The sequence below is a fragment of the Meles meles genome, chromosome 2 (assembly GCF_922984935.1).
Source record: "Meles meles chromosome 2, mMelMel3.1 paternal haplotype, whole genome shotgun sequence".
NCBI classification, from domain to species: domain Eukaryota; kingdom Metazoa; phylum Chordata; class Mammalia; order Carnivora; family Mustelidae; genus Meles; species Meles meles.
The window spans coordinates 27,752,905-27,776,282 of NC_060067.1; the positions used below are offsets into that span (position 1 = coordinate 27,752,905).

Consider the following 23,378-nt stretch of genomic DNA (forward strand, 5'->3'; position numbering starts at 1 on the left):
CAGCTAACCGCCAGGGCTCTGGGTCAATGGCCCAAAGTCTCCAGCCGAGAGCCTGGCACCGAGCCTTGCCCGACAGTAGGTTCCGCTCGTAAAGGAAAGCAGAGCCCGCGGTCAGTCCTCGTGTGACAGCTCCTTTCAACCCGACTGCTCTGCTTTTGTGTGACTTGACATTATTTATTCCTCAGAGAGGGAATGAGTGACTCACAAGATCTTGTGATTCACAGAGCCTCTCGCAGAGCTAGGCAGATGGCAAGTGGAGAGCTGGGACGAGAGAAAGGATGACAGGAGGGTGAGGGCCGCTCTGGTCCCTCTGAAGTCATCAGAGATGTCCCCCTCCACCCCCCCCCCCGAAAACTGCTCCACCAGGAAACCAGCCAGACCCCCTTTTACCCAGCAGGGAAGAGGCGGTTGGGAGGGACACTGAAGCTCCCTGTGGTGAGGATCTAGAGTTCATCTCCCCCTGCCCCCCCCCGCCCATCCCCCCCCCACAAGACCTCACCCCTGCCCATGGAGAGCCTGCTTTCCAGCCAGGGAACTATGTACAATGCTTTCCCCTTCCACCCCTACTCTGCTTGCCTGGATCCCTCGCCCTCCCTTCCTGCCCAAATCTCTTTCTGTACCTGCGTCTTGTCCTGTTGTCCTTGTCCTTGTCTCTTCTGCCCAGTGAGGCTATTGATGACATATGTAATGCAGAGGTTAAGGGCATGGGCAAGGCCAAGCCACTAAGGTCTGAGTCCTGGCTGTGCCAATTCTCAGCTATGACCTTGGCCAGGTTGGTTACCTTCTCTGGGCACATGCATGCATGATACGTACATATGCTCACACACATACGCATCATAAGTACCCATTGCAGAGCCACTGAGAGCCCAGCAAGTGCGAAAGTAAACTTGAATCCGGTAGGGCTGCCAGGAGGAGGTGACCCCCAGGCCCAATCTTTAGGAATGAGTGAGAAAGGGGTAGAGAAGCAGAGGAAGGCTGAAATGCTGGCACAGGCAAAAGCAAAACCATGAGAAGAGAGAACATCAGTCACTCCGTAGAGCCCCAGGGAAGTTGGGGGGGCGGCACAGATAGATGTGTTAGAGACTCAGACAGGAGCTGAATCATACAGGCCCTGCTAATGAATGTGGATATTGCCTAAGGCCAGTGCAGGGAAATGGAAAGAGTTCAAGTTGGAGCCTGCTGTGAACATTTTGGCACTTTCTAGAGCACCACATTTTTCATAGCATTAGCCAATGATAATCTCTGTGGTCATGAGCCTGAAGCCCCATAGGGTGCTGAAGAAAAGCCTGAAAAAGGACTCTGTTCAGCGTCACAGTCTTCTAGGGCCAAAGATATTTTATTGTACCCTAATTCTTTGGGAAATGATAAATTCTTTCTGGAAAGCAGCTATGCCTTTTTTTTTTTAATCACTAAAAGCATCTAGAACAATATGTAGGTATAGCAGATTTGTCCAACAAATAGTGAAGGGAAATTCATATAATCCCTACACATTATATATTGGTAATCTCTGGTTATTTGAGGCAATTAACTGACCATTCTGCTGGAAAGTGGAATCGAGGATTGGGACATGGACTTGATTTTAACGAGATGTTAAAGGAAAAATGTCCCCCTAGGGCATTTGCGGGACGTTAGACTTCTGCGTAATGGGGACGCTGTTCATGTTTTTCAATAAAACCAGTTAGAAAGCTTTTCCTTTGGTACCACAAAATGGCAGAGGTTAAACTCCTGACTTGTGGTAACACAAGGTGAAACTAGCAATAGAATGATATCCCCTTTCACTTGGAAAAGGAAAAGGGGGTGAAAAGAAACTGGCAAATTGCAAAGAGTAATGCAGTCTGGGGGATATACTAGGGAACACTGAGCCTCCAAAACCACAGTGTCTTGACAAGCAGCCTTTGGATCCGGGCTCATCCATTCATTCATTCATTCCACTGCTATTTCGGAGCCCCTCCCGTATCTGGCATGCTAGGTATACGACAATGAACAAAACAGATATCATCTCCTTCTGTAGCTCAAGAACATTACATGGAGGCAGAGCAAACAGGCTTTGAAAAAAATAAGCTCAAAAATAAGTATATAAGAACAATGCATGATACGCGGCGTGGAAGAAAATAGGGACTCCTGGTATGAACGAGAAGGGAAACCTACTTTCTGCTGGATGGGGGTCAAGGCAGGCTTCCTGAGGAAGAGTCAGAGAGGGATGAGTAGGAAAAAGCCAGGACAGGACTGATGCGGAGACGACTTCAGGCAGGGGGAGGTTCCATGCCAGACCTCAGGGGACAGAGCTGAGAGAACTTGAGGAACCGAAGGGAAGAATAGAAAGGAGGCAGGAGTGGGTGGTGGAGGGGCCAGCGAGGGGATAAGCACCGTGGTGGGGCTGACGCCAGAGGCATAGAGACCAGCTGGGATAGTAGGAGATGGTGAGAAATGCCGGAGCCTTCTACTTGGTTTGCAACCTGTCTTCCAACTCAACACACTCTCTAAGCCCCAGTGCCCTGATCCCGGGTAGAATCCCGACTAGGGTCAGGGTGAGCGATACAGATGACAAAGGCACACAGCAGCTTCCCTTGTCAGACGTCCAGAGTGGCAGGAAGCCCGAGCACGTGGACAGAGAACAAGAGAAAGAAAAGGCTTGGGAACCAAGCTGACCTGGCTCTCACTCCAGGCTCCCAGCATGGCCTTGCACCACTCCATCTATTAAATGAGGGTAACGGTACTCATTCTAAAGGTCCTAAAAAAGGATTGCATGGGGATGGGTGAAATGGATGAAAGTGGGCAAACAGTACAGACTTTAGTTATAAAATAAATCACAGGCATTTAGTGTACAGCAATGGCGACGATAGTTAATAACATTGCATTGCACATTTGAAAGGAGCGAGGGAAGCCTAAGAAACAGGCAACCCTTGATCTCAGGGTGTTGAGTTCGAGCCCTACCTTGGGTGTAGAGATCACTTAAATAAGTAAGTAAGTAAGTAAGTAAATAAGTAAGCAAGTAAGTAAATAAATAAATAAATAAAACCTCTTTTAAAAAGTTGCTAGATCTTAAACGTCTTCATCCTAAGGGGAAAAATCGGGGTGGGGGAGGGGATTACTGTATAGTGAGGGATGTTACCTAGGGTTATCGTGGTGATCCTTTCACAATGTATACAAATATCTAATCATTATGTTATACATCTAAAGTTGATACAATGATATATGTCAGTTATACCTCCATAAAAAACGAACAAGAAAGGCATGCCTGTAAGTGGAAGTAAACACTTGACCTAGGGGCAGCATTCCGTAGATGGTTGTTGCCGGTTCTCTGGGATGAAAGGAGTTAACGTGAACCCCACCGAGAAGGCAGAACCTACTAGGTGTCGGAACTCCGAGTGAGGCGGGAGTCTCCGAGAGCCGGATCTCAGCCTGAGCAGCTGCGGGTGGGCGCTGATGTCACCCCCAGAGAAAGGAGCCGCAGCGGGGGTGGGGTGCGCTCGCACAGCGAGCAGAGGGGCGGAGCCAGAGGAGGAAGCCGCGGCCCGGGCAGCTGCGCAGGAGGCGGGGACCGGGCGGCGGGGAGAGGGGAGCGGCGAGCCTGCGGCCGCGGGGCGCGGGGACGGCGCCGGGAGGCGGGAGCAGTCCGGCTGCGGCGGCGATCGCGGGAGGAGGCGGGCTCCGCTGGGCTGGGCGGGCGCCCGGGCGCGGCGAGCTCGGGATCCCTACCTGCGCAGGTGAGCTCGCCCCGCGTGACAGCTGGAGGCACGGCGAGGAGCTGGGGGGTGGAGGGGATGGGGAACGGCTCCTCTGCCGCTTTACTGCCGGGGTCCTCAGGGGCGGGGGGGGGGGGACGGGGGGAATCCACAATCGTCCCTGTCACTCCCTCCTGGCCTGGCTCGAGCTCCGGCCCAGGTCCGGCAAGCGTGGGGGGCTCGGGGTCGTGCAGGAGGCCTGAGGCTGGAGATGGGCGACGCCTGCGGGCTGATGGCCGGCTTCCCTCCCCCGCCACCAGGAAGTGCCGCGACCCCGTCAGCTGTCCCTCTGAGCACGCGCCTGTCCCCGTCCTGCCGCAGGCCTCCCACCCCCTGCCCTGGTGTCGGCGTTCCTGCAGCCCCAACCACTGAAAAAGTGAAGGGACCCCAAGCCCGACTGGGGCATGGTGGCGGGAGCTGCACCCAGATGGCAAGACCCTCCCAGGAGGCTTGCTCAGATGTGGACCGGGGATTCAGTGAGTGTGAGGGGCCCTGACCACCAGAGCTGAGACATGGAACCTTTGCTCCCTGGTTTGAGGCAGCCGCCTAATGCCTGAGCCAAGATGATCTAATTTGGCTTTAGGTCAGCAAAAACTTCCTGGAGCTCATCAAGAAATAGGGTCAGTCTGAGGACAATGTTGCCCTTTACTGTTCATTGTGGCCATTGTTGGTAGAGGTGGGGTTGGGAGGGTTCATGATCCACCTGGAAACATGCCGGTCATTGCCAAATCACTTTTCTGAGCCATGTGGTACCAATAATTCGTTCTCTCCTTTGGGTACCACCCCCTTATCAACTATTCCTTCTCAGTCATTTCCTTAGCCTGTTTTGTTTCCTTTTTCTTCTCTTCTTGCTATTCCCTTGGCCTCAATGTTAACATTTTCCAATACTCTTTGTAGACAACTTTATTCGTTTCTTGCTTTACCTCTCATCTTTATGACAGCAGCTCCCAGATTCCTGTTCCCTGCCTATCCCTAATCTGTAACTCCAGAACCAGATTATCAAATATTCTCATTCCTACTGGCTAATTCCAATCTATGCCCCCACAGGCACCAAATCCCACATTTCCAAACTCAAATTGATCATCGCTATCCTTCCCCAAGGTCTTGGTTTGGGTTCCTTGGCTGGACTGTTACAGCACCTTCCAAACTGGTCTTCCTGACTCCGAGTCCATCCATCCCTTGAAAACTCAACAGTCTTACTCTTTTGTGTCTTCAGAACTAACCCGAGAGAATAGAACTTTCTTCCTCTCCTTCCTTAGTACCCTGTATACCTGTAAAGGAACCCTTTGTATGTTGGATAGCTGTTGACTGGTCTGTCTTCCCCTTTAGACCAGGAGCTCCTTCAACACCGATTTTTGTCTTCCCCGATCTTTGTATTCCCTGGCCTGGCACATAGTAGACACTCAATAAATATTTCTTCCAGTTAGTGACCTTGTAACAAATTGAAACCTTTTGTAGGACACAATTTTTAAGTAGTAAAACTGTACATGGTGTGTCATTTCACTCCAACCTAAATCCGATTTGTCCCTATAGTGAGTTAATGTGTGTGTGTTGGTGGGGGAGGAGCATTACAACATGAGTCTGCAGGTGGTTGGAGACTAAGACTAATGACAAAATGAAAGTAAGTTTTCCAAATTGCTGAGCGGATGCTAAGGGTGTTTTTAAGGTTGATCTCAAATTCAGCCGTAGTGACTGGATGTGACCTGGCCAGCATAATGACTCCCTTCTTCTTTCCTTAGACATCGAGTCAACGAGTAAGCTGAGCACAACCAACTAGAAGAGAATCAAAGACAGAGTCATCATGGCTTCAGTGTCAACTCACGGAAACCAAGATAAAGGCCACCATTTGCCACCACCAAGCAAGCAGGTATATTTTTAATTCGGAAGTCTGCCAACTGAAGAGGACCATCATGTAGGACTTTCCTTAAACCTCATCCTTGAGCAGTCGGTCTTACTGTGTTCAGTCTGGCACTTTGCTGGATGGGTTCAGAGACAATGGGATGGGGAAGAAATGTTTTGTTTTTGGGTTTTTTTTTTAGCTTCCTTGAAAAGGAGCCTTTTAAAATTTTATTTATAAAATCCTTTCTTTTCTCTTTCCTGTTGAGAATCCAGCCTAACTCACTCTTGTGTAGGCTGTCAGTGACTGAAGAAGTTTCCTTTGGCTCTCTTAATTGAATCTAACAGAATGATACATCATGCTTGTTTTTACATTTTGTTGCCAAGGCTAACCATACGAAGTATATATGCTGCTGACAGGTGTTCCTTAACTACTAAAGTAGCATTCAGCTCAGAACCGGAGCGTTAACAGGGGCACAGTCTTGCAAAGGGTAAAGAATGAATATTGTATGTTTCGGGGACACGTACATGAAGCAAAAAGAAAGTATTTTGGTGGAGTAGATGGAGTTCATGTTCTCTAGCGTCGACTTTTCCAGCTAAAAATGGTTTCATGAAGGAGGGGATGTTTAGGGAGCCAAGTTTAGGAGAGGCAAACACAAATGGTATCAAGTCACAAGGAAAATGTAGACACCCGAGTTGCCTCTGTGAAATAGAGAGCCATGAAACATGTATGGCTGTACAAGAAAGGATCACCAGAACTCCTCTGGGGAGACAGTGCAGAAGCATCATTCTTGACAGCAGTACTCACAATGGCTGTAGTGGTCAGGGTCCCTGACCCTGGATGTGGGTATATATATGTTTGGGGCGGATGAGGAAGGGAGGCGTTCCCTACCCCTGCCGCAGCCACTGGCAGAACCAAGAAGAGATATTGACACAGGGATAAGGAGTGCTTGCTGAGCAACTAAGGTAAGTGGAGAGGGGGAACAGCTCCTCTCACCGCCATGACTCACCCTGACCGCCATCATCTGTGCGCTGTGCTGTGGGGAGTTGTAAAGAAAGAAGATGGAGGTCTGCCTACTTGAGCTATTTGTAGGACTCTGAAGGCATAGATGTCACAGGGTCCTTCCACCTTATCATCATGCATATAAAGTGCTTAGCACAGTGCATGGGAAAGTGCTCAAGAAATAGTGACCATTGTCCACACTGACATCTACTACAAAGAGTCCAAAAAGGAACATGGGCAAAATCAGCAAGGGAAGACTCAAAAGCCAAAGAGCTGCATCTCAAGAAAAACACTAAATATCCAAGCGGTAAATGGCAGAGGTCCTGCATAAATAATTCACAAACAAGGAAGTACAAGTGTGACTTGTACAGCCAGGAACAAGTTAAATAAAATTTGTTTTTAAAAAAAATGAATGAACCACCCAGAGACGGATAAAATTATTTTCAAATCACATATCTGATAAGGGTCTAGTATTCACAATATACAAAGAGCTCTGACAACTCAACAACAAAAAGACAGACAGCCCAATTAAAAAAAAATGGGCAAAGGACTTAAATCAGTATTTCTCCAAGGAAAATATGTGAATGGCCAACAAGCAAATGAATAGATGATCGATGTCATTGGTCATTAGGGAAATGCAAATCAAAACCACAACGAGATACCATTTCGCAATCACTAGCATGACCATAATTCAAAACAGAAATGATTTCGTTTATTTACCTTAAATTAACTAAAAAAGTTATATTTTTAAAAATTTAATGTGCTAATTTGGAAAGGAACAGAAACAAAAGAGAAAACGAGAAGTGTTGACAAGAATGTGGAAAGGCTAGAACTCTCATACTCCGTTGGTGGGATCGTACAATGGTGCAGCTGCTGTGGAAAACAGTCTGGCAGTTCCTCAACAAATTAATCATAGAATTACCACATGGCCCAGCAGAATTGAGAACAGATGTTCAAACAAAACTCACACATCCATGTTCAGAGCAGCTCTACTCACAATAGCCAAAAGGTAGGAATGACCCAAATACCCATCAGTAGATGGCTGGATAAACAAAATGTGGTGTATCCATACAATGGAATATTCTAGAGCCACAGAAAGGAAATGAATTACAGACACGTGCTCCAGCATGGATGAACCATGAAAACATCATGCAAAGGGAGAGAAGACAGCCATGAAAGGAAACATAATGTATGATAGCACTTAGGTATCCATAGAGACTGAAAGCAGATTAGTGATTGCCAGGGAGCTAAGGGTTGGGGGAAGCAGGGAATGAGGAGAGGCTCTTTAATGAGTATGCAATTTCCTTTTGGGGTGACGAGAAATTTCTGGAACTAGACTGGGGTCATGGCTGTACAGCATTGTGGGTGTCCTTAGTGCGTGGATTGTGTACTTTAAAATGATTGAAATGACAAATACGAGGTTTTGTGTCTTTTACCACAATGAAAAAGTACGGAGCCACTGTATAACCCAAGATGACAACCGAGGTTCGTTGAGGGATTGCTTCAACCTGCGAGGAGAAGGGCATTGGGGCTGAAAAATACGTAGATTCTCAAACACATTAGTTATCAGAGAAATGCAGGTTAGAATAAAATAATTACATTGTACTTAGACTATCAACATTTAGAAAACTGGATAATGCCAGATATTCCAAAGTCTGCTCTTTACTCTGACCTGCTTCGAATCCAGCTTAACTAGCTCTCAGGCAAGCTCTGCAGGCACAGAGGAACATTCAGGAACTGCTGGTGTGAGTCGATACGGAGGCAGCCATTGGGGAGAGAACTCCAGTAAGACTGCGATCGGGAATACAAGTGTCCTCTATTTTCCTTCTAGGTATCCATCTACAGATGTTCTCACGGGAGACTGTAAGGAGACATGCTGGAGAATTAGTCAGCAGTTAGAACAGTAACAGCGGCAAGAACCGTTAGAACAGTGACCTCACAGCAGTTAGATCTTAAGCGCACAGAGCTGAGTTGAAAGCATTTTTTGAGTAATATTAAATATATAAAACAATGCCATTGGCATAAAAAAGATGTCCGTACCCACGACAATGACCATTGTATAACAACGCATGAGCCCCATTAAACCCCCGGAATGGCAGTGATGGGCAGAGGAGAAAAGGAACAGAGAATGTAGGCAAGCACGAGTGAATAATACATGTGCGCAAAAGGGGGAGAGTCATAAATGGTGGCAGTTAGTCCACATTATAGCGTATTGATAGGATAAAAAGAATACTACAGGTCTAGTAAAAAATGATCATGTCAACCATGTCAGTATTTCCACCAGATATTTTGTGCAGACCACTCACAAATGTGTAAAAGAACCTGTTAAGACAAAGTAGAGGGGTGCCTGGATGACTCAGTGGGTTAAAGCCTCTGCCTTCAGCTCAGGTCATGATCTCAGGGTCCTGGGATGGAGCCCTGCATCCGGCTCTTTGCTCATCAGGAAGCCTGCTTCCTCCTCTCTCTCTGCCTGCCTCTCCGCCTACTTGTGATCTCTGTCGTCAAATAAATAAAATCTTTAAAAAAGAAAGTAGAGTAGACAAATAAAAAGCAGTCCGTTGATGAGTTCATGGCCTTAAAATGCAAACAGAAGTAGAAATAGGTGAATCGGAATGCCCAGTCTGTAAATAACTATGCAGTCCCCAGCTCTGAGTGGGATCCTGGATACGTAAACATTGTGCCGGAGGGGAAATCTCTTCCTCACCCAGGAGGCAACACTGAGTTGGGTCCTAAGGATGCCAGGCAGGCAAGGCGGTGAGTATTCTTGCAGGGAGAGTGAGCTGTGTGGACAGAGGCTGGAGGTTGGAAAGAAACTCTGGTCTCAGCGGTCATTCATTCTGACTAGATATCCATTCCATGCTTGAGTCTGAATCACTCTGCTTCTCCCACTGGGATTCTTTCCTTGCCTAAACCCGCCCAGCGTTCGGGGTTGGAAGGCACTGGCTGAGACCGGTCCTGACTTCTGGCAGCCACGCAGCACACACGCTGGGGGGCCAGAGTCCAGAGTCCTCCCCGCACTCCTCTAGGGAAAACAGTGCACATGCTTTGCGCATGGTACAGGTCAACTCACCACACAACTTTCCTTACAGAGTCTGTTGTTTTGTCCGAAATCAAAACTGCACATCCACAGGGCAGAGATTTCGAAGATTATCCGAGAATGTCAAGAAGAAAGTTTCTGGAAGAGAGGTAATTGCTCCCCTCTTAATCTTCGTTAACACGATACTTGCCGCAATAAACGGCCCTCAGTGTCCCATTAGAATGATGGTAATGACTCACTTCTGAGCAGGGACTTTGCACTTCCTCTTGCCAGGCCTGCCTTATGTAAGACGAGGGTGTGAATTCACACTGTGCGTTTAAGTCTCTTCCAAGTTAAAAAATTCATGATCTGCCATTTGAAAATGTCATGATGGGGCCTACAGATATAGTCCCAGTGTTTTGCAGCATTAGGATAATGTATACTTTGAAATATGCATCTTGATTTCTCACATCAGTCAAGTTCAGTGTCAATGGATCGGAAAGGAACACTTTAGAACTTGATATTCATTATACATTATTATGATTTGTGCTCCTAGAAATGCATGGTGTGTGTGTGTGTTTTACAACCAATGAGTCAGTAACTTAAGTGAACACTAGAAGATTAACATTTCAGTATGACCCATTCATCTACCATCAGGTAGATAGGAATGGGGAAATCCATTGCTCTTTGAATTTTCTGGGTTGCTAGGAAGAGCTAGATGTTTATCTGCGCTCTCTGCTCTTGGAAGAAGTGTTGCATTTTGATAGAACTAGAAACTGCCTTTGCCAGACTAACTTGCCTGTTTTAAAAATCATAGCTCAACACCACCCATGTTTAACACGAGTATGATCATCTTGTAATCTTCAGAAAATAGACATCCCCAAATTGTGCAGCAAAGTATCACTCAAGACAAAAGCCAGGAAGGGTCCTAGATGGGGTATGACGGAGTTTACATAGGATTGAAAATTTACAAAGCCACAGCTCAAAGCAAACTCCCCAGTTCAACGGCTAAGTGGGCACACACGCCGGGATGCCCTTGCCGTAGGTCGTGCTCCGAATCTGGTGCATGGGGAGCACTCTGTAAAAGCAGATGGCAGGGAGGGAGTAGCATGGGGTTAGGTTTTATTCCCTTCATGCTGGGCTTCAGGTTGAGGGACTGGGGCAGATCTCAAGAAAATTCTGCCTGCGGCGTTTAATAAATATTTGTTGAATAAGTGAAATAACAAATGACTGAAAACTCGTTGCCCAGCGTATTGCATGGAACACTGGGTGAATTCCGGTACACTGAATTCTGGTACACTGAAAAGAAATTAAAAATTAAAAAACAAAACAAAACAAAACAAAAAAAAAAACACTCGTTGCCCAGGTAGATAAGAGAGAAAAAAAAAATCCCAGACTAATTTCCCATGACTTCTGGATGGGGTACCAAGCTTGGAAATAGCGATAATGAAAGACATTTCTCTTTTACAGCTTTGCCTTTTTCTCTTATGAGCATGCTTGCCACCCAAGGACTAGTACACCAAGGTAAGATTCTAGATCTATTGAACAATTAAACTTAAGAAAGCCCAGTTTTAACTGGTCCTCCTGGCAGCTTTTTGGCACTTGTCCTTTGTTTTTTGGTGAGGGATTTATTTATGCCGGTCTTTGCTAATTTTCAGACTAAGCCCCCCCCCCCCCCCCAAGATGTCCTCATCTCCAGGCTGAGTGTCTATAGTAGGTTACGTGGCAAAGGCAAATTAAAGGTGCAGGTGAACTTAAAAGTTGTTCATCAGCTGACCTTAAAAGAGAGAGATCATTCTGGATTATCTAGATGGGCCCAGTGTAATCAAAAGGCTCATAAAAAATGCAGGAGCGGATCAGAAGGCGGAAGCAGAGGGATGGCAGCACGAGAAGGGCTCGGTTCAACAGCACTGGCTGTGAAGACGGAGGCGGCGCCCATGAGTCCGCGGATGTGGCTGCCTCTAGAAGCTGGAAAGGCAAGAAACCCTCGAGCCTCCGGGAAGAAGGCAGCTCTGCTAATACCTTGATGTTAGCCCAGGACTATGGTCTGAATTCACATGGCGAACTCTTTAACACCCCATGCAATGGTATTAGGGGATGGGGTCTTTAGCGGGGAGATAGAGCCCTCATGAAGGGGGTTAGTGCCCTTGGAAAAGAGATCCCACCGAGCTCCCTAGCTCCTGCCATCCCCTGATGAAACAACAAGTCTGCGACCCCAAAGTGGACCCTCACCCAACCCTGCTGGCACCTGACCTTGGACTTAAGCCTCTAGAACTGAGAAATGAATTCCTGTTGTTTATAACCCCTCCTCCCAAGCCTGCCATATTTTGGTATGGCCACCCCAATGGACCGAGTCACCTAGGGAGACCTGTTTTGAGCTTCTGACCTCCAGCACTGTAAAGGAACAAATTTGTGTTGCTTTAAATCACAAAGTTTCTGGTAACTTGTCAGAGTCCAGGAAACAATGCCGTGCCTTTCTCTGTGCTGGAGTCCCTGTGTTTCCCTTGGGCTCTGCTACAGTTAGACAGAGTGTCTCCTTCAGAGGCGGGTTCCAGAGAGGAGATATGTGGCATGATGAGCGCTGCCCATCATGCCATTCATTGTGACGAGAGACAGAAAGGACACCCTGTCCAATCTGAACAACAAATCCAGAAACTAGGAGCCGCCCAGCGTCTCCCTACAGCCTCTTAGAGTTTTCCACGTTTCCCATCTAACTCTTGTCTTTCTTCTTATCTCCACCTGTAAGAGCCCCTTCAGGCATTGCTTTGGCCCCAGACAATAAGAAGGCACTTGACTTTGTTGAAGCTGTACTGAACACTGTTGATCACCAGGACTTTAAAAAGAGTATTATACCCAGCAAACGTGGGAGAAAATGTTCTAGTTCTTTCTGGGGTCTCAAAGACCATATATGTCATGTGTCTAGGAGAATCCCATCTCACTCAGTGTTACTCTTGTCTTTAAAGTTGATTTATTAAATATGGTTTCATTTTTTAAAAATTTATTATTTATTTTAGAGAAAGAGATCACGAGTGGGGAGATGGGCAGAGGGAGAGGGAGAGACATCCTCAAGCAGACTCCCCACTGAGCATTGAGCCTGACATAGAGCTCGATTCCAGGACCCTGAGATCATGCTCTGAGCCAAAATCAAGAGTTGGCCACCCAACTGACCAAGCCATCCAGGCACCCCTGATTTCACTTTTATAACCTGAAGATAGCCTTTTTATAGAAATATATTCATCAATCGGTAGCATGGATTTGTCAGACCATTTCTTTTTTTAAGATTTTATTTATTTATTTATTTGAGAGAGAGAGAGAGATCACAAGTAGGTAGAGAGGCAGGCAGAGAGAGAGGGGGAAGCAGGCTCCTTGCTGATGTGGGGCTCGATCCCCGGACCCTGAGATCATGACCTGAGCAGAAGGCAGAGGCTTAAACCACTGAGCCACCCAGGCACCCTGTCAGACCGTTTCTAACAAAAAAAAATATGGCCACGATATCTATAGGGATTATGTTTTATAGATACTAAATTGCTTAAAATCTATAGTCTCCCGTATGTGTGCAAATGTACTTTTCCAGGTTTGTGTATTAGTTTTCTGTGGCTGCTGTAATAAATTACCACAAGCATAGTGGCTTAAAGCAATACAAATTTATTATCTCACAGTTTCGGAGGTCGGAAATCCAGAATAGGTTTTGGTGGGCAGAAATCAAAGTACCAACAATGCTACCTTCCTTGGGACATGGGGGAGTTGGTCTGGGGCTTCCTTTCCCTTTCCAGCTTCTGGAGACCACCCACAATCCCTGGCTCATAGCCCCTTCCTCTGTCTGAAAAGCCAGCAACACTGAGGCAAGTTCTTGTCATTCTGCCATCTGTCTGGTTTGTCTCTGAATCCCTCTTCCACATTCAAGATGATTACATCTTGATTACATCGGGGCCACCCAAATGATCCAGGATAATCTTCCTATTTTAAAGTTATCTGGGGATACCTAGGTGGCTCAGTCGGTTGGGCATCTGCCTTAGCTTGGGTCATGCTCCCAGAGTCCTGGGATTGAGTCCTGCTCAGCGGGGAGCCTGCTTCTCCCTGTACCTGCTGCTCCTTCTGCTTGTGCTCTCTCTCTCTCTGACAAGTAAATAAAATCTTAAAAAAATAAATTAATTAAAATAAAATTATCTGATTAGCAACCTTAACTCCATTTTCTTTATAGTTTTCAGGGATTGGAATGTGGACATGTTTAGGAGATCATAACTCTGCCTACCACAGATTTTAATGTTTTCATGTAAAAATTAAGATCGATATGCTATGAATCTCTAAACTGAGACTTTGTGTTCAGTTACTTAAAAGGAGGAGGAGACGATGCCTAATTGCTTGGAACTAAGTTGTTAATTCTGCCTTTGCCTTAATAGCTTTTTTTTTTTTTTAAGATTTTATTTTTGGGGAATTTCCACACCCCGCATGGGGCTCAAACTTAAAATCCTGAGATCAAGAGTTGCATGTTCCACGGACTGTGCCAGCCGGGAGCCCCACCTTGATATCTTTATTTATTTATTAAAATTTTACTTATTCAGAGAGAGACCGCATGACTGTGAGAGAGCACGAGCTGGGGGAGAGGCAGTGAGCCATGGAGAGAACCCCAAGCCGACTCTGCTAAGCAGCGAGCCTGACATGGGTCTTGATCTCACGACCCAGAGCTCATGATCCGAACAGAAACCAAAAGGCGGCCTGCATCTAACTGAGCCACCCAGATGCTCCCCTGCCCACCCCCAACTTGGTATCTTTAAATCACTCTTGAATTTTCTGTTTCATATTCTTTTCCTACACATTTTGGCAAGCCAATACATGCTATTTGCCAAAAAAGGTGATTTGAGAGTTAAGCTCCATCAAGGACTGACTTTTAACTCTTTAAAAACCTTCTCTTTAATACCCAACTTTTGTAGCAACATGGACGGGACTGGAAGAGATTATGCTGAGCGAAATAAGTCAAGCAGAGAGAGTCAAGTATCATATGGTTTCACTTATTTGTGGAGCATAACAAAGAACATGGAGGACATGGGGAGATGGAGAGGAGAGGATGTTGAGGGAAACTGGAAGGGGAGATGAACCATGAGAGACTATGGACTCTGAAAAACAACCAGAGGGTTTTGAAGGGGGGTGGTGGTGGGAGGTTGAGGAACCAGGTGGTGGGTAATAGGGAGGGCACGTACGGCATGGAGCACTGGGTGTAGTGCAAAAACAATGAATACTGTTACGCTGAAAATAAATTAAAAAAAAAAAACACAAAAAACCTTCTCTTTAGATTGAGAATCTGTGCATATCTTAAATGTTGAAGATTACTTTATACTTTGTAAATCTGAATAAGTTATAAAATGAAATAATAATGTATTTCTGTATTGTTCCTTAGGTTATTTGGCATCTAACCCAAGATTTGGATCATTGCCCAAAGTTGCACGTAAGTTACAGAAGTTAAAAAAAAAATAATAATTTTTTTTTTTTTAAAGATGTTTATAGCAACTGGATATATGGATGTCAGGCCAACGAAATTGCATGAGTTGACGCTCTGAAAAATCAGTCTCCGTGTTTTTGTCTCTTTGCACTTCTTAGTTCATGTAGCACTTTCTGGTATAAGGCTGGGCAGTAGGGACCCCACCTTTGACAGGCTTCTTTAAAGCCTGGACCAAAGAGAGACCAACAACAGAGCCTCTGAATGATAGAACCATTACGGTTTTGAATTTTCTCCTTTTGGCCAGCTTTTTCAAAATATTTTCTATGACAGACCTAGCCAATGAATACTTTTCAAAAAGCAGGGACTTTCTAAAACTACATTAACCACAAACGTGGGGGCTCGTCTTATTCCACTCATTATACATAGACCTGTTAGGTACAAAGAGGATGCAGTCCAGTGTGTGGGCTGAAACCCCATTCCCAGCAAGAAGAGCAGGTTGAGTGTTTCTCCCCTGGGAGGTTCCCTCTGCCTCCTGACTGCTCCTCCCTGCAGGCAAGGTGGGTCGCGGCTCCCCCTTCTCTAACCCATTGAGAGAGTAAGGGGATTTTCTGCCAAGGAATTTGGAAGCTACCTATAGCCACAACCCACACCCCATCCCTTCCTTCTGTGGTGGCCTCAGACATTCATTTGCCCGCTGGGCCTCCCTCTGGCTGCCAGTCTCTGAGACAGCACCTTCTCATCCTCTATCCTGGCCCTTCTATACCACCAGCTCAAAACCGAGGAGATCAGAAAGTCTCCATTTCCCAATCCTGCTCTTTAATAGGAAGATTCACTGGCAGAGATTTTGTTCATTGATTTATCGTGGTACTTTTCACGTAAAAATTACTATGGTTCATGTAGAAAGTTCTAGAAGATAATTAATGGAGGAGATTCTGAACTTTTAAATGATCTGTCCTAACCTGCTTTTACAGTTGCAGGTGTCTTGGGATTTGCCCTTGGAAAGGCGTCATACATACGTGTATGCCAGAGCAAATTCCACTCCTTTGAAGACCAGCTACGTGGGGCTGGTTTTGGTCCAGGGCATAACAGGTTTGTAACTTTTTAAAAAAATGTTATTCAGTTCTTATTTTTAATTCCAGTACAGTTAACATACAATTGTTAGTTGTTAGTGTTAATCTAGTTAAACTAGTTAAACTAGTTAAACTAACTAATTGTTAGTGTGCAATCTAGTGATTGTCGGTGCTCGTCATGATAAGTGTCCTCTTACACCCCCACTGACCTCCCCTCTGGTAACCATCTGTTTATTCTCTAGAGCTGAGAGTGTTTCTTGGTTTGTCTCTCTCTCTCTCTCTCTCTCTCTCTCCTTTTCCTTTTGTTCATTTGTTTTGTTTCTGAAATTCCACATATGGGTGAAATCACATGGTCTTTGTCTTTCTCTGACTGACTGCTTTGTTCAGCATAATGCGCTCTCGCTCCATCCATGTCGTTGCAACAGGTTTGTGATCTTTTTGATTGAGGGATTGTAAAGAGAGGACTTACAACAAGTTAAACGAAGGCCCTTTCACCACTTAGAATAGTAAACAATTATCTAAGTATCCATATATTGGGAAAAAAACCTCTTTAACTCTCCATTTTTGAGTTGTTGCTATTCAAGTTCAATAATAATTATTTATTACTCAACTTAATTACCTATTTCATTTGCTCAACATTTCGTGAGCACCTATTGCGTTCAAGGCAATGTGCAGTAGAACGACTGCCTTCATCAGCAGACGTGGCTTCTGCCATCACAGGGCCATGCACAATGGGAAGAGGTTTCTCTGCTGCAGGACTTCTCAGAACCCTTCTAGGTTAATGTGTATCATGATTCTTATTCAGAGGTGTGAGCTCCATTAAGGACACATAAGGTGTCCTTAAGTCCAGAGTCCTAGACTTAAGGACATTCCCTCTGCATTTCGAGTACCTGGGTGGAAACCAGTTCCACCACTTACAAAGCTGGCTAACCTTGGAAAATTTCTCACACTCTCTCATCTTCAGTTTTCTCCTCTGTAGAAAATGGTGATCATAACTGTTTTCATGACACGTTATAAGGAATAGAAATGATTATTTAGGACAGTAAGTTCTCAGTGTATAAAAGTTATTTCTAAGAGAATATTTATAGGACTAGTGGTGGGGACACATTTCTCCAAAGACCCTCATTTGGCCCAGTGGATTCTATTCTAGAGGCAGCATGAAAACTGTGAAAACAATGGACATGAAGATCGTTATTGGCCCTTTTGGGGGGATGAAATTCTGGGAGTCTCTCACCAAGAAACAGCTTCTATTTTTCCTTTAAAAAATTAGACTTGTGAACTTTAATGTAGACAATGTCTCTTAGGGGATACCTGGGTGGCTCAGTTGGTTAAGCATCTGACTCTTGATTTCGGCTCAGATCATGATCTCGGGGTCATGGGATTAAGTCCCACACTGGGCTCATGCACTGCATGGAGTCTGCTTGAGATTCTCTCTCTCCCTCTCCCCTTTCCCCACTGCTCGAGCTCTCTCTGTCTCAAAAGAAAAGAAAGGAAAAGTCTCTCGACAATGTTGTGTTAAGACTAGACCTTCCAGTGTCAAAGCACAAACCTCTGTTTTTGCCTCCATTCTAGGCACTGCCTGCTCACCTGTGAGGAATGCAAAATTAAGCACGGATTACATGAGAAGGGAAGTTCGCAGCCTTCGGCTTCCTAAACTTCTATCTATGGCTTTTGATGTTTCTCAAACCTCTGAATTTGTACACATCTAAAATTTCCAGTGTACTTTAAAATAATATACGTAGAGTGGAACATTGTGATTTCTCGCACTCTTTTGAAATGCTTTCTGGGGAAGATTCGCAGTTGACTTGAGCAGTATGTGTTTGTCTATTTGAGAACATGTCCCGAGCACTCACACACTGAAAAAGAAATTATGCGGCACTCCATAACTTGCGTACAGCTGAGTTAAAAGATCTTAGGGTCTTCTCTGATCCAGTCTTTCACTCCGCATTTGTTCAGGGTTTTAAGATCTCTGAGGATGAGAGTGAGTGTTGAGGAACTTGGGAAGTCAAGCCCCACCCAAAACCAATGTAGATAGAGGTAGGAACACAGGGCACGAAAGAATGTGTCTTATAGGCTTGAGAAGTGCTTTCTAAAATGGAGGGACCAAGATTTTTAATTTAATAAAAAAAAATATTTCCCTTGAAAGAGTCAGAATCTGAATCTGCTGTCCTTTCAGTGACCCAGGTCACTTCATGCCGCGTCAGTGGTGAAGTTTTGGAAAAGCCTGCCCTCTTAAGTTACTTGTTTAGCCAATGGGTTCATGCTCAAGGTCAACACTAGAGAACGGCGTTCTTCTGTATACTGCTAGTGGCCTGTACATAAATACACACGACTTTCCACACTGCCTCTCCTCTCCCAAGGAACAGTTTGTTGATGGCAACAATCACTGGAAGAATTAATTCATGGAATGATAAACTTTTAGAGCTTAGAAGCAGCCAATCCAACCCCAAGCGGTGGATTCCCATCCTCCTACCAGATTTTTTGCATGAAAAAAAACAACCCACCAACCAACTAACCTCTTCCAATGGGGACCTTGTGTTTTATGGCAAGTTGTCAGAGCCCTACATAAAAATTTCCCCTGCATCTTTGCATTTTCTCGGGAAAATGCTTTCTGTATGTGTCACCATTTACATATTGGGCGTGTGTGTGAGCGTGTGAGTGTGTGTACATGTTTGTATTTTACATAATACATCTTGAAACCCATACCATGGAGGTAAAAAGGGAAATCTCACCAGAAGTTAAGAATTGATATAAAATATTTTATTTTAAATATCAAAAATAGTTGGGAGTTTTCGTTTTTACATGAACTTAAGTGTCTGAAATGGAGTGATTTTGACTTTGTCTCCTGGCTATTACATGGTGTGGTCTTTCAGTAGAGAAAGTGGTGTTTCTCTCCATCCGAGCACAGAGCCAACATCCTAGCTTCAGGGATGCACTTAAACTCCTGGTTTCGACAACTAGCAATTTGACTCTTTGTTCTCTCAGTGACTGGCAACAATTCAGAATGAGACACATTTATTTCCTGCGTGCCAGAAACTGATTTCCCAGGGATCAGAACATCTTCACATCGCTAAGCACAGCGAGTCGATGTTGAAATCAGTCTTGGGATACTGGGGAAAAAAAACGAATTATTGGTGAAAGGGCCCATTGTTTTCACAGCTGACATCTTCATCACTCTTCTGAATCCATTTGGATTTATGATTTGGGCTCTCTGCTTTTCCCAGGCAGGTAACTTATTTACTGAAACAGTTTATCACAGTGATCTTTCCTTTCACAGTGTGAAAGGAAATCAATAAAGAAAAAACTGGAAGGTCACTGAAGAAATCTCAAATTTTTTGCTGCATTATCTATCCCTTATGTTAGGAAGCACGTGTCTGAGGCAGAATGTCTGTTTCTTGTAGGAGGATGTGTCCAAGGAGTGGCATTTGTCTTTCAGCATTTAGAAGTTATCAACACTCATCAGCACCCTGGTCATCAGCTTGTGAAAGCAGCACTTTTATGATTGAAAAAAAAAAAAGATGTACTGTATATAACACTTAAATATTTTTTTTAAAGATTTTATTTATTTTCTGACAGAGAGAAATCACAACAAGGCAGAGAGGCAGGCAGAGAGAGAGAGAGAGGGAAGCAGGCTCCCCGCTGAGCAGAGAGCCCGATGCGGGACTCGATCCCAGGACCCTGAGATCATGACCTGAGCCGAAGGCAGCGGCTCAACCCACTGAGCCACCCAGGCGCCCCAACACTTAAATATTTTTTAAAATTCTCACTTAGCAAAGACATTCTCAGGGGCACCTGGGTGGCTCAGTCGGTTAAGCATCTGCCTTAGGCTTAGGTCATGATCTCAGTGTCCTGGGATCCAGCCCCACATTGGACTCCCTGCTCAGCAGGGAGCCTGCTTCCCCCTCTCCATCTGCCCCTCTGCCTGCTTCTCTGTCTGTCAAATAAATAACATCTTTTAAAAAATTATATTCTCAAAGAAAAATTATATTCTCTTCCCTTGCTGTCAGAATAGATGACTTATCTATTTTCTGCTAATATTATGAAAGTAATGAAATTTATCTTGAGTGACTTGATTAAAATAATGAAAATGTCAGGTAGACAATTTTCTTGATATTCAAATAATGCAATCTGTTAACTGACAAAATTTCTCCACTTTATTTTTTAAGATTTTATTTGTTTGTCAGAGAGAGAGAGCACAAGCAGGGGGAGCAGCAGGCAGAGGAGGAAGCAGGCTCCCTGCTGAGCAAGGAACCCAGTAGGCAGGACTCAATCCCAGGACCCTGGCTAGGATCATGACCTGAGCTGAACCCAGATGCTTAACCGACTGAGCCACCCAGGCATCCCAGATTTTTCCACCTTAGAACTCAACTACAGAATTCGATTTCATTGACATCGAAAGTTTGCAGAGATTTCAGTAATTAACCCAGAGGCAATAAAGAGCCCAGACCCAGACAGAGAACAGGACTGGGTGAATCTGGGCCGGGGCGGGGGGGTGAGTGGTTGGGCAATGCCAAACACTGGTATAGCGTTCACTTCCCACACACACAAATATGTGGGCCCACTGTTGCCAAATCCTCCCGCTTTTGAAAACAAATAAGCACAGGTTTTTATATGAGACATCCTAGTTTCTGTGTGTTCATCCTTTCGTATATTCGGTGACTGTGCTCCCAGTCAGCGCCTACACACTCTCCTAGATCCTGGAAATGGAGGAGTGAACACCACCAACAAAGCTGTTCTTATCACGAGTTTGTGGCTTGAAATCCAGTCCAACCGCCAGCCGCAGCAGGAATCCCTTCTGTGGTCTGGGCAGGTGAGATTCCAGGAGCCACGTACCTACCTTCCCCAGGGAGCAGACGCGCTGCCCGACGGCGTGGCCCAGTACACGGCCCAGCCTGCGACAGTGTTCACAAAGGTCTCAGGGGGGCCCAGGTTTGCCGGCCTCGCCCCTAGAGCAGAAGCTCTTCCAGGACGGGAAGTGGGTCTTTTTTTTACTTGGGCTGAATCTCCAGCCCCAAGCCGACGTCGTGGCCAAATGTAGGTACTTCATGAATGTTTGTCAGCCTAAACCTGTAATTTTCCTGTGGCTACAAAATAGGATTATTCTCCCCTGCCACCCCCCCAACCACCCCTCTTTCTTCCTTTTTTCTTCTCCTCCTTTTTTTTGGTCCCACCCAGCCCTACAAAATAAGGATTCTTCTTTTCACACAGTAGCCTTTAAATATTGGGACACATGTGCCTCTAGTTTCTTCAGCCTTCGGAGTGGGTTTCCAGCCCCGTCACATCTGGCCTGGGGACACTTTTGGTTTTGCTGTCCCCTTGAAACCAAGACTGCAAACATGGATTGACCAGGTCAGGAGAGACCCGGATTATGGTGCTTTTCATTTCCGGCACTTGAACTGCTAGCAAGAGGCCGTGCATCACGCCCCGTGCTCCTCTCAGGGCTCCACGGCAGACTGACATTGGGTCAGCTACGCATCTGCTCTGTGCCTCCATTTTCTCATCTGTAAAATGGAAACATTTGAGGCTCTCCTGACAGGCTGTCCATGAAGATTCAATGAGCTAATCCTTACAAAATGCTTACAACAGGGCATGGCTTGAGTAACCACTCAAGGGATGTTAGTGTTACTACCAGTACGACTGTTACTGGAGTCCAAAGATACGTGACTGTGCCACACAGTTGGCTTGTGCTAAGCTTTCACATGACCCACCTTGAGGTCAAGTCTTCCCATTTTATGCTACATAGCTGGTCATTCTGAACTTGTGTAACTCATTACACGCTTAGCTTTTTTTAATTTCATGATGCTATGATCTGTCCCTTTCAGTTTTAAAATTTGTGATTTAACAGGTGAGAGTCATGTCCATTAATCCCTTTGGTTTCTTAATGTATTGATGGCGTTCATAGTAAGTGCCCGAAGAATCTTTATCCACTCAATGATTATCTTGAAGGATTTGTTGTAAGATACAGACCCGAAGAGTGGTTCGGTTTATTAGAGCGATTCTCTCATCTCTAGATGTGGGTGGGCCAGGAATGAGGGTAGAAATGGGAAGGTGACAGAAGGGTGGGAGCGAGAAGTTAATGACGGTGGGAAAGAAATAGCAAAAAGGCACCTCACTGACTACCTCCCTAATTTAGAATATCGGGGCTGCCACCACAGGCCTTACAATTTGAAAGCCCAGAAACGGCTTCACTCATTAATTTGACATTTTCCAGGGTCTACTATAGACAAGGCAATGAGCTAGGAGAAATAGGGGTATATTCGTATGTAAGGCAGTCCCCGCCCTCAAAGTAAGGAGAGGAGACAAGATCTGTAAATCAAAGCTCTCCTACAATGTGATGTCTGGTCTCGGTGAAGTAGATACAAACTGAAGGCCACTAGAATTCGGGGCAGAAGTGGTTACTTTTGCTGCCCTTACAGATCTTTTTCCTGGCCGAATTCATACTCTCTTTATATCCACACCTCTTGACATGCCGTTTTGCATTTCCTTCCACCATGAGCTGGGCAAACTACCGATTTTGACCTGGAGTTAGTCCACACGACTTGCCTCAGGCAAGCTGTGATGCAGAAATGAAGGCGTGCCAGTTCCAAACCCAAACCTAATGAGCTTTGTGTTTCCACTTGTGTCTCTACCGTGACCATGAGAACAGGCCCAATCCTAGATGCGGAGCCAAGAGGCCTGCACACACCAGCTTCACCGCAGCCTGGGATCTAATCCCTGTAAGAAACCCCTTACTGTTATCACTCAGTATAGCAAGGTCCTGAAATCAAATGAAGGGAGAGAACTCCTGGCCAGATAGACTTCAGTGGCTCTGGTTCCCTGATGTCAGCCACATCCAGCATCTGAATGATCTAAGAGACACACAGCCAAATAGCTCAGCGGACTCCTTCCTTCCTCAGGACTCAGAGAAAACAGATAATAAATGCCCGCTGTCTTAAGCCACTGGGTTTGGGGATTTACAATGGTGAACTGGAACACTGTTTCTGGTAGAACTGCAATACGAGTAAGCAGAATTTAGATGAGACCAGTGTCTTTTTCCTTTCACCTGAACCAAAAACAAACATTAGGTCGATAATGAAAAAAGTACACCAAATTTTTATTCCTGGGGAATCTGCCAGTTTTTCAAATATGACCACTGCTTAAAGGTGCTGAGGTTTATTTACACGTGTCACACTCATTATACTATTAAATATTCAGAAACAGATGACTTCATGTCCTGTCCCTACCAACACCGCTTACTTATAATTTATACTTAAAGAGATTACAAACAATAAAACCATGAAATCAACAAAGA

General features: G+C 45.3%; 1 protein-coding gene across 1 annotated transcript; it reads left to right on the forward strand.

Moving 5' to 3' along the window:
* Positions 1 to 3,547: 3,547 nt before the first annotated feature.
* Positions 3,548 to 17,844, forward strand: OCIAD2 (OCIA domain containing 2). Its single transcript, XM_045998002.1, has 7 exons — positions 3,548 to 3,707; positions 5,465 to 5,592; positions 9,654 to 9,750; positions 11,051 to 11,104; positions 14,976 to 15,023; positions 15,989 to 16,106; positions 17,660 to 17,844. Exons 2-7 carry the CDS (start codon positions 5,527 to 5,529, stop codon positions 17,739 to 17,741), a joined length of 465 nt encoding a protein of 154 aa, XP_045853958.1. The 5' UTR covers positions 3,548 to 3,707; positions 5,465 to 5,526; the 3' UTR covers positions 17,742 to 17,844.
* The last annotated feature ends 5,534 nt before the right edge of the window (positions 17,845 to 23,378 follow it).

Coding starts and splice junctions, on each gene's coding strand:
- OCIAD2 (XM_045998002.1), top strand. CDS start 5,527: ATGGCTTCAGTGTCAACTCACGGAAACCAAGATAAAGGCCACCATTTG. Junction 9,751..11,050: donor AGAAAGTTTCTGGAAGAGAG/GTAATTGCTCCC, acceptor TCTCTTTTACAG/CTTTGCCTTTTTCTCTTATG. Junction 16,107..17,659: donor TTTGGTCCAGGGCATAACAG/GTTTGTAACTTT, acceptor CCTCCATTCTAG/GCACTGCCTGCTCACCTGTG.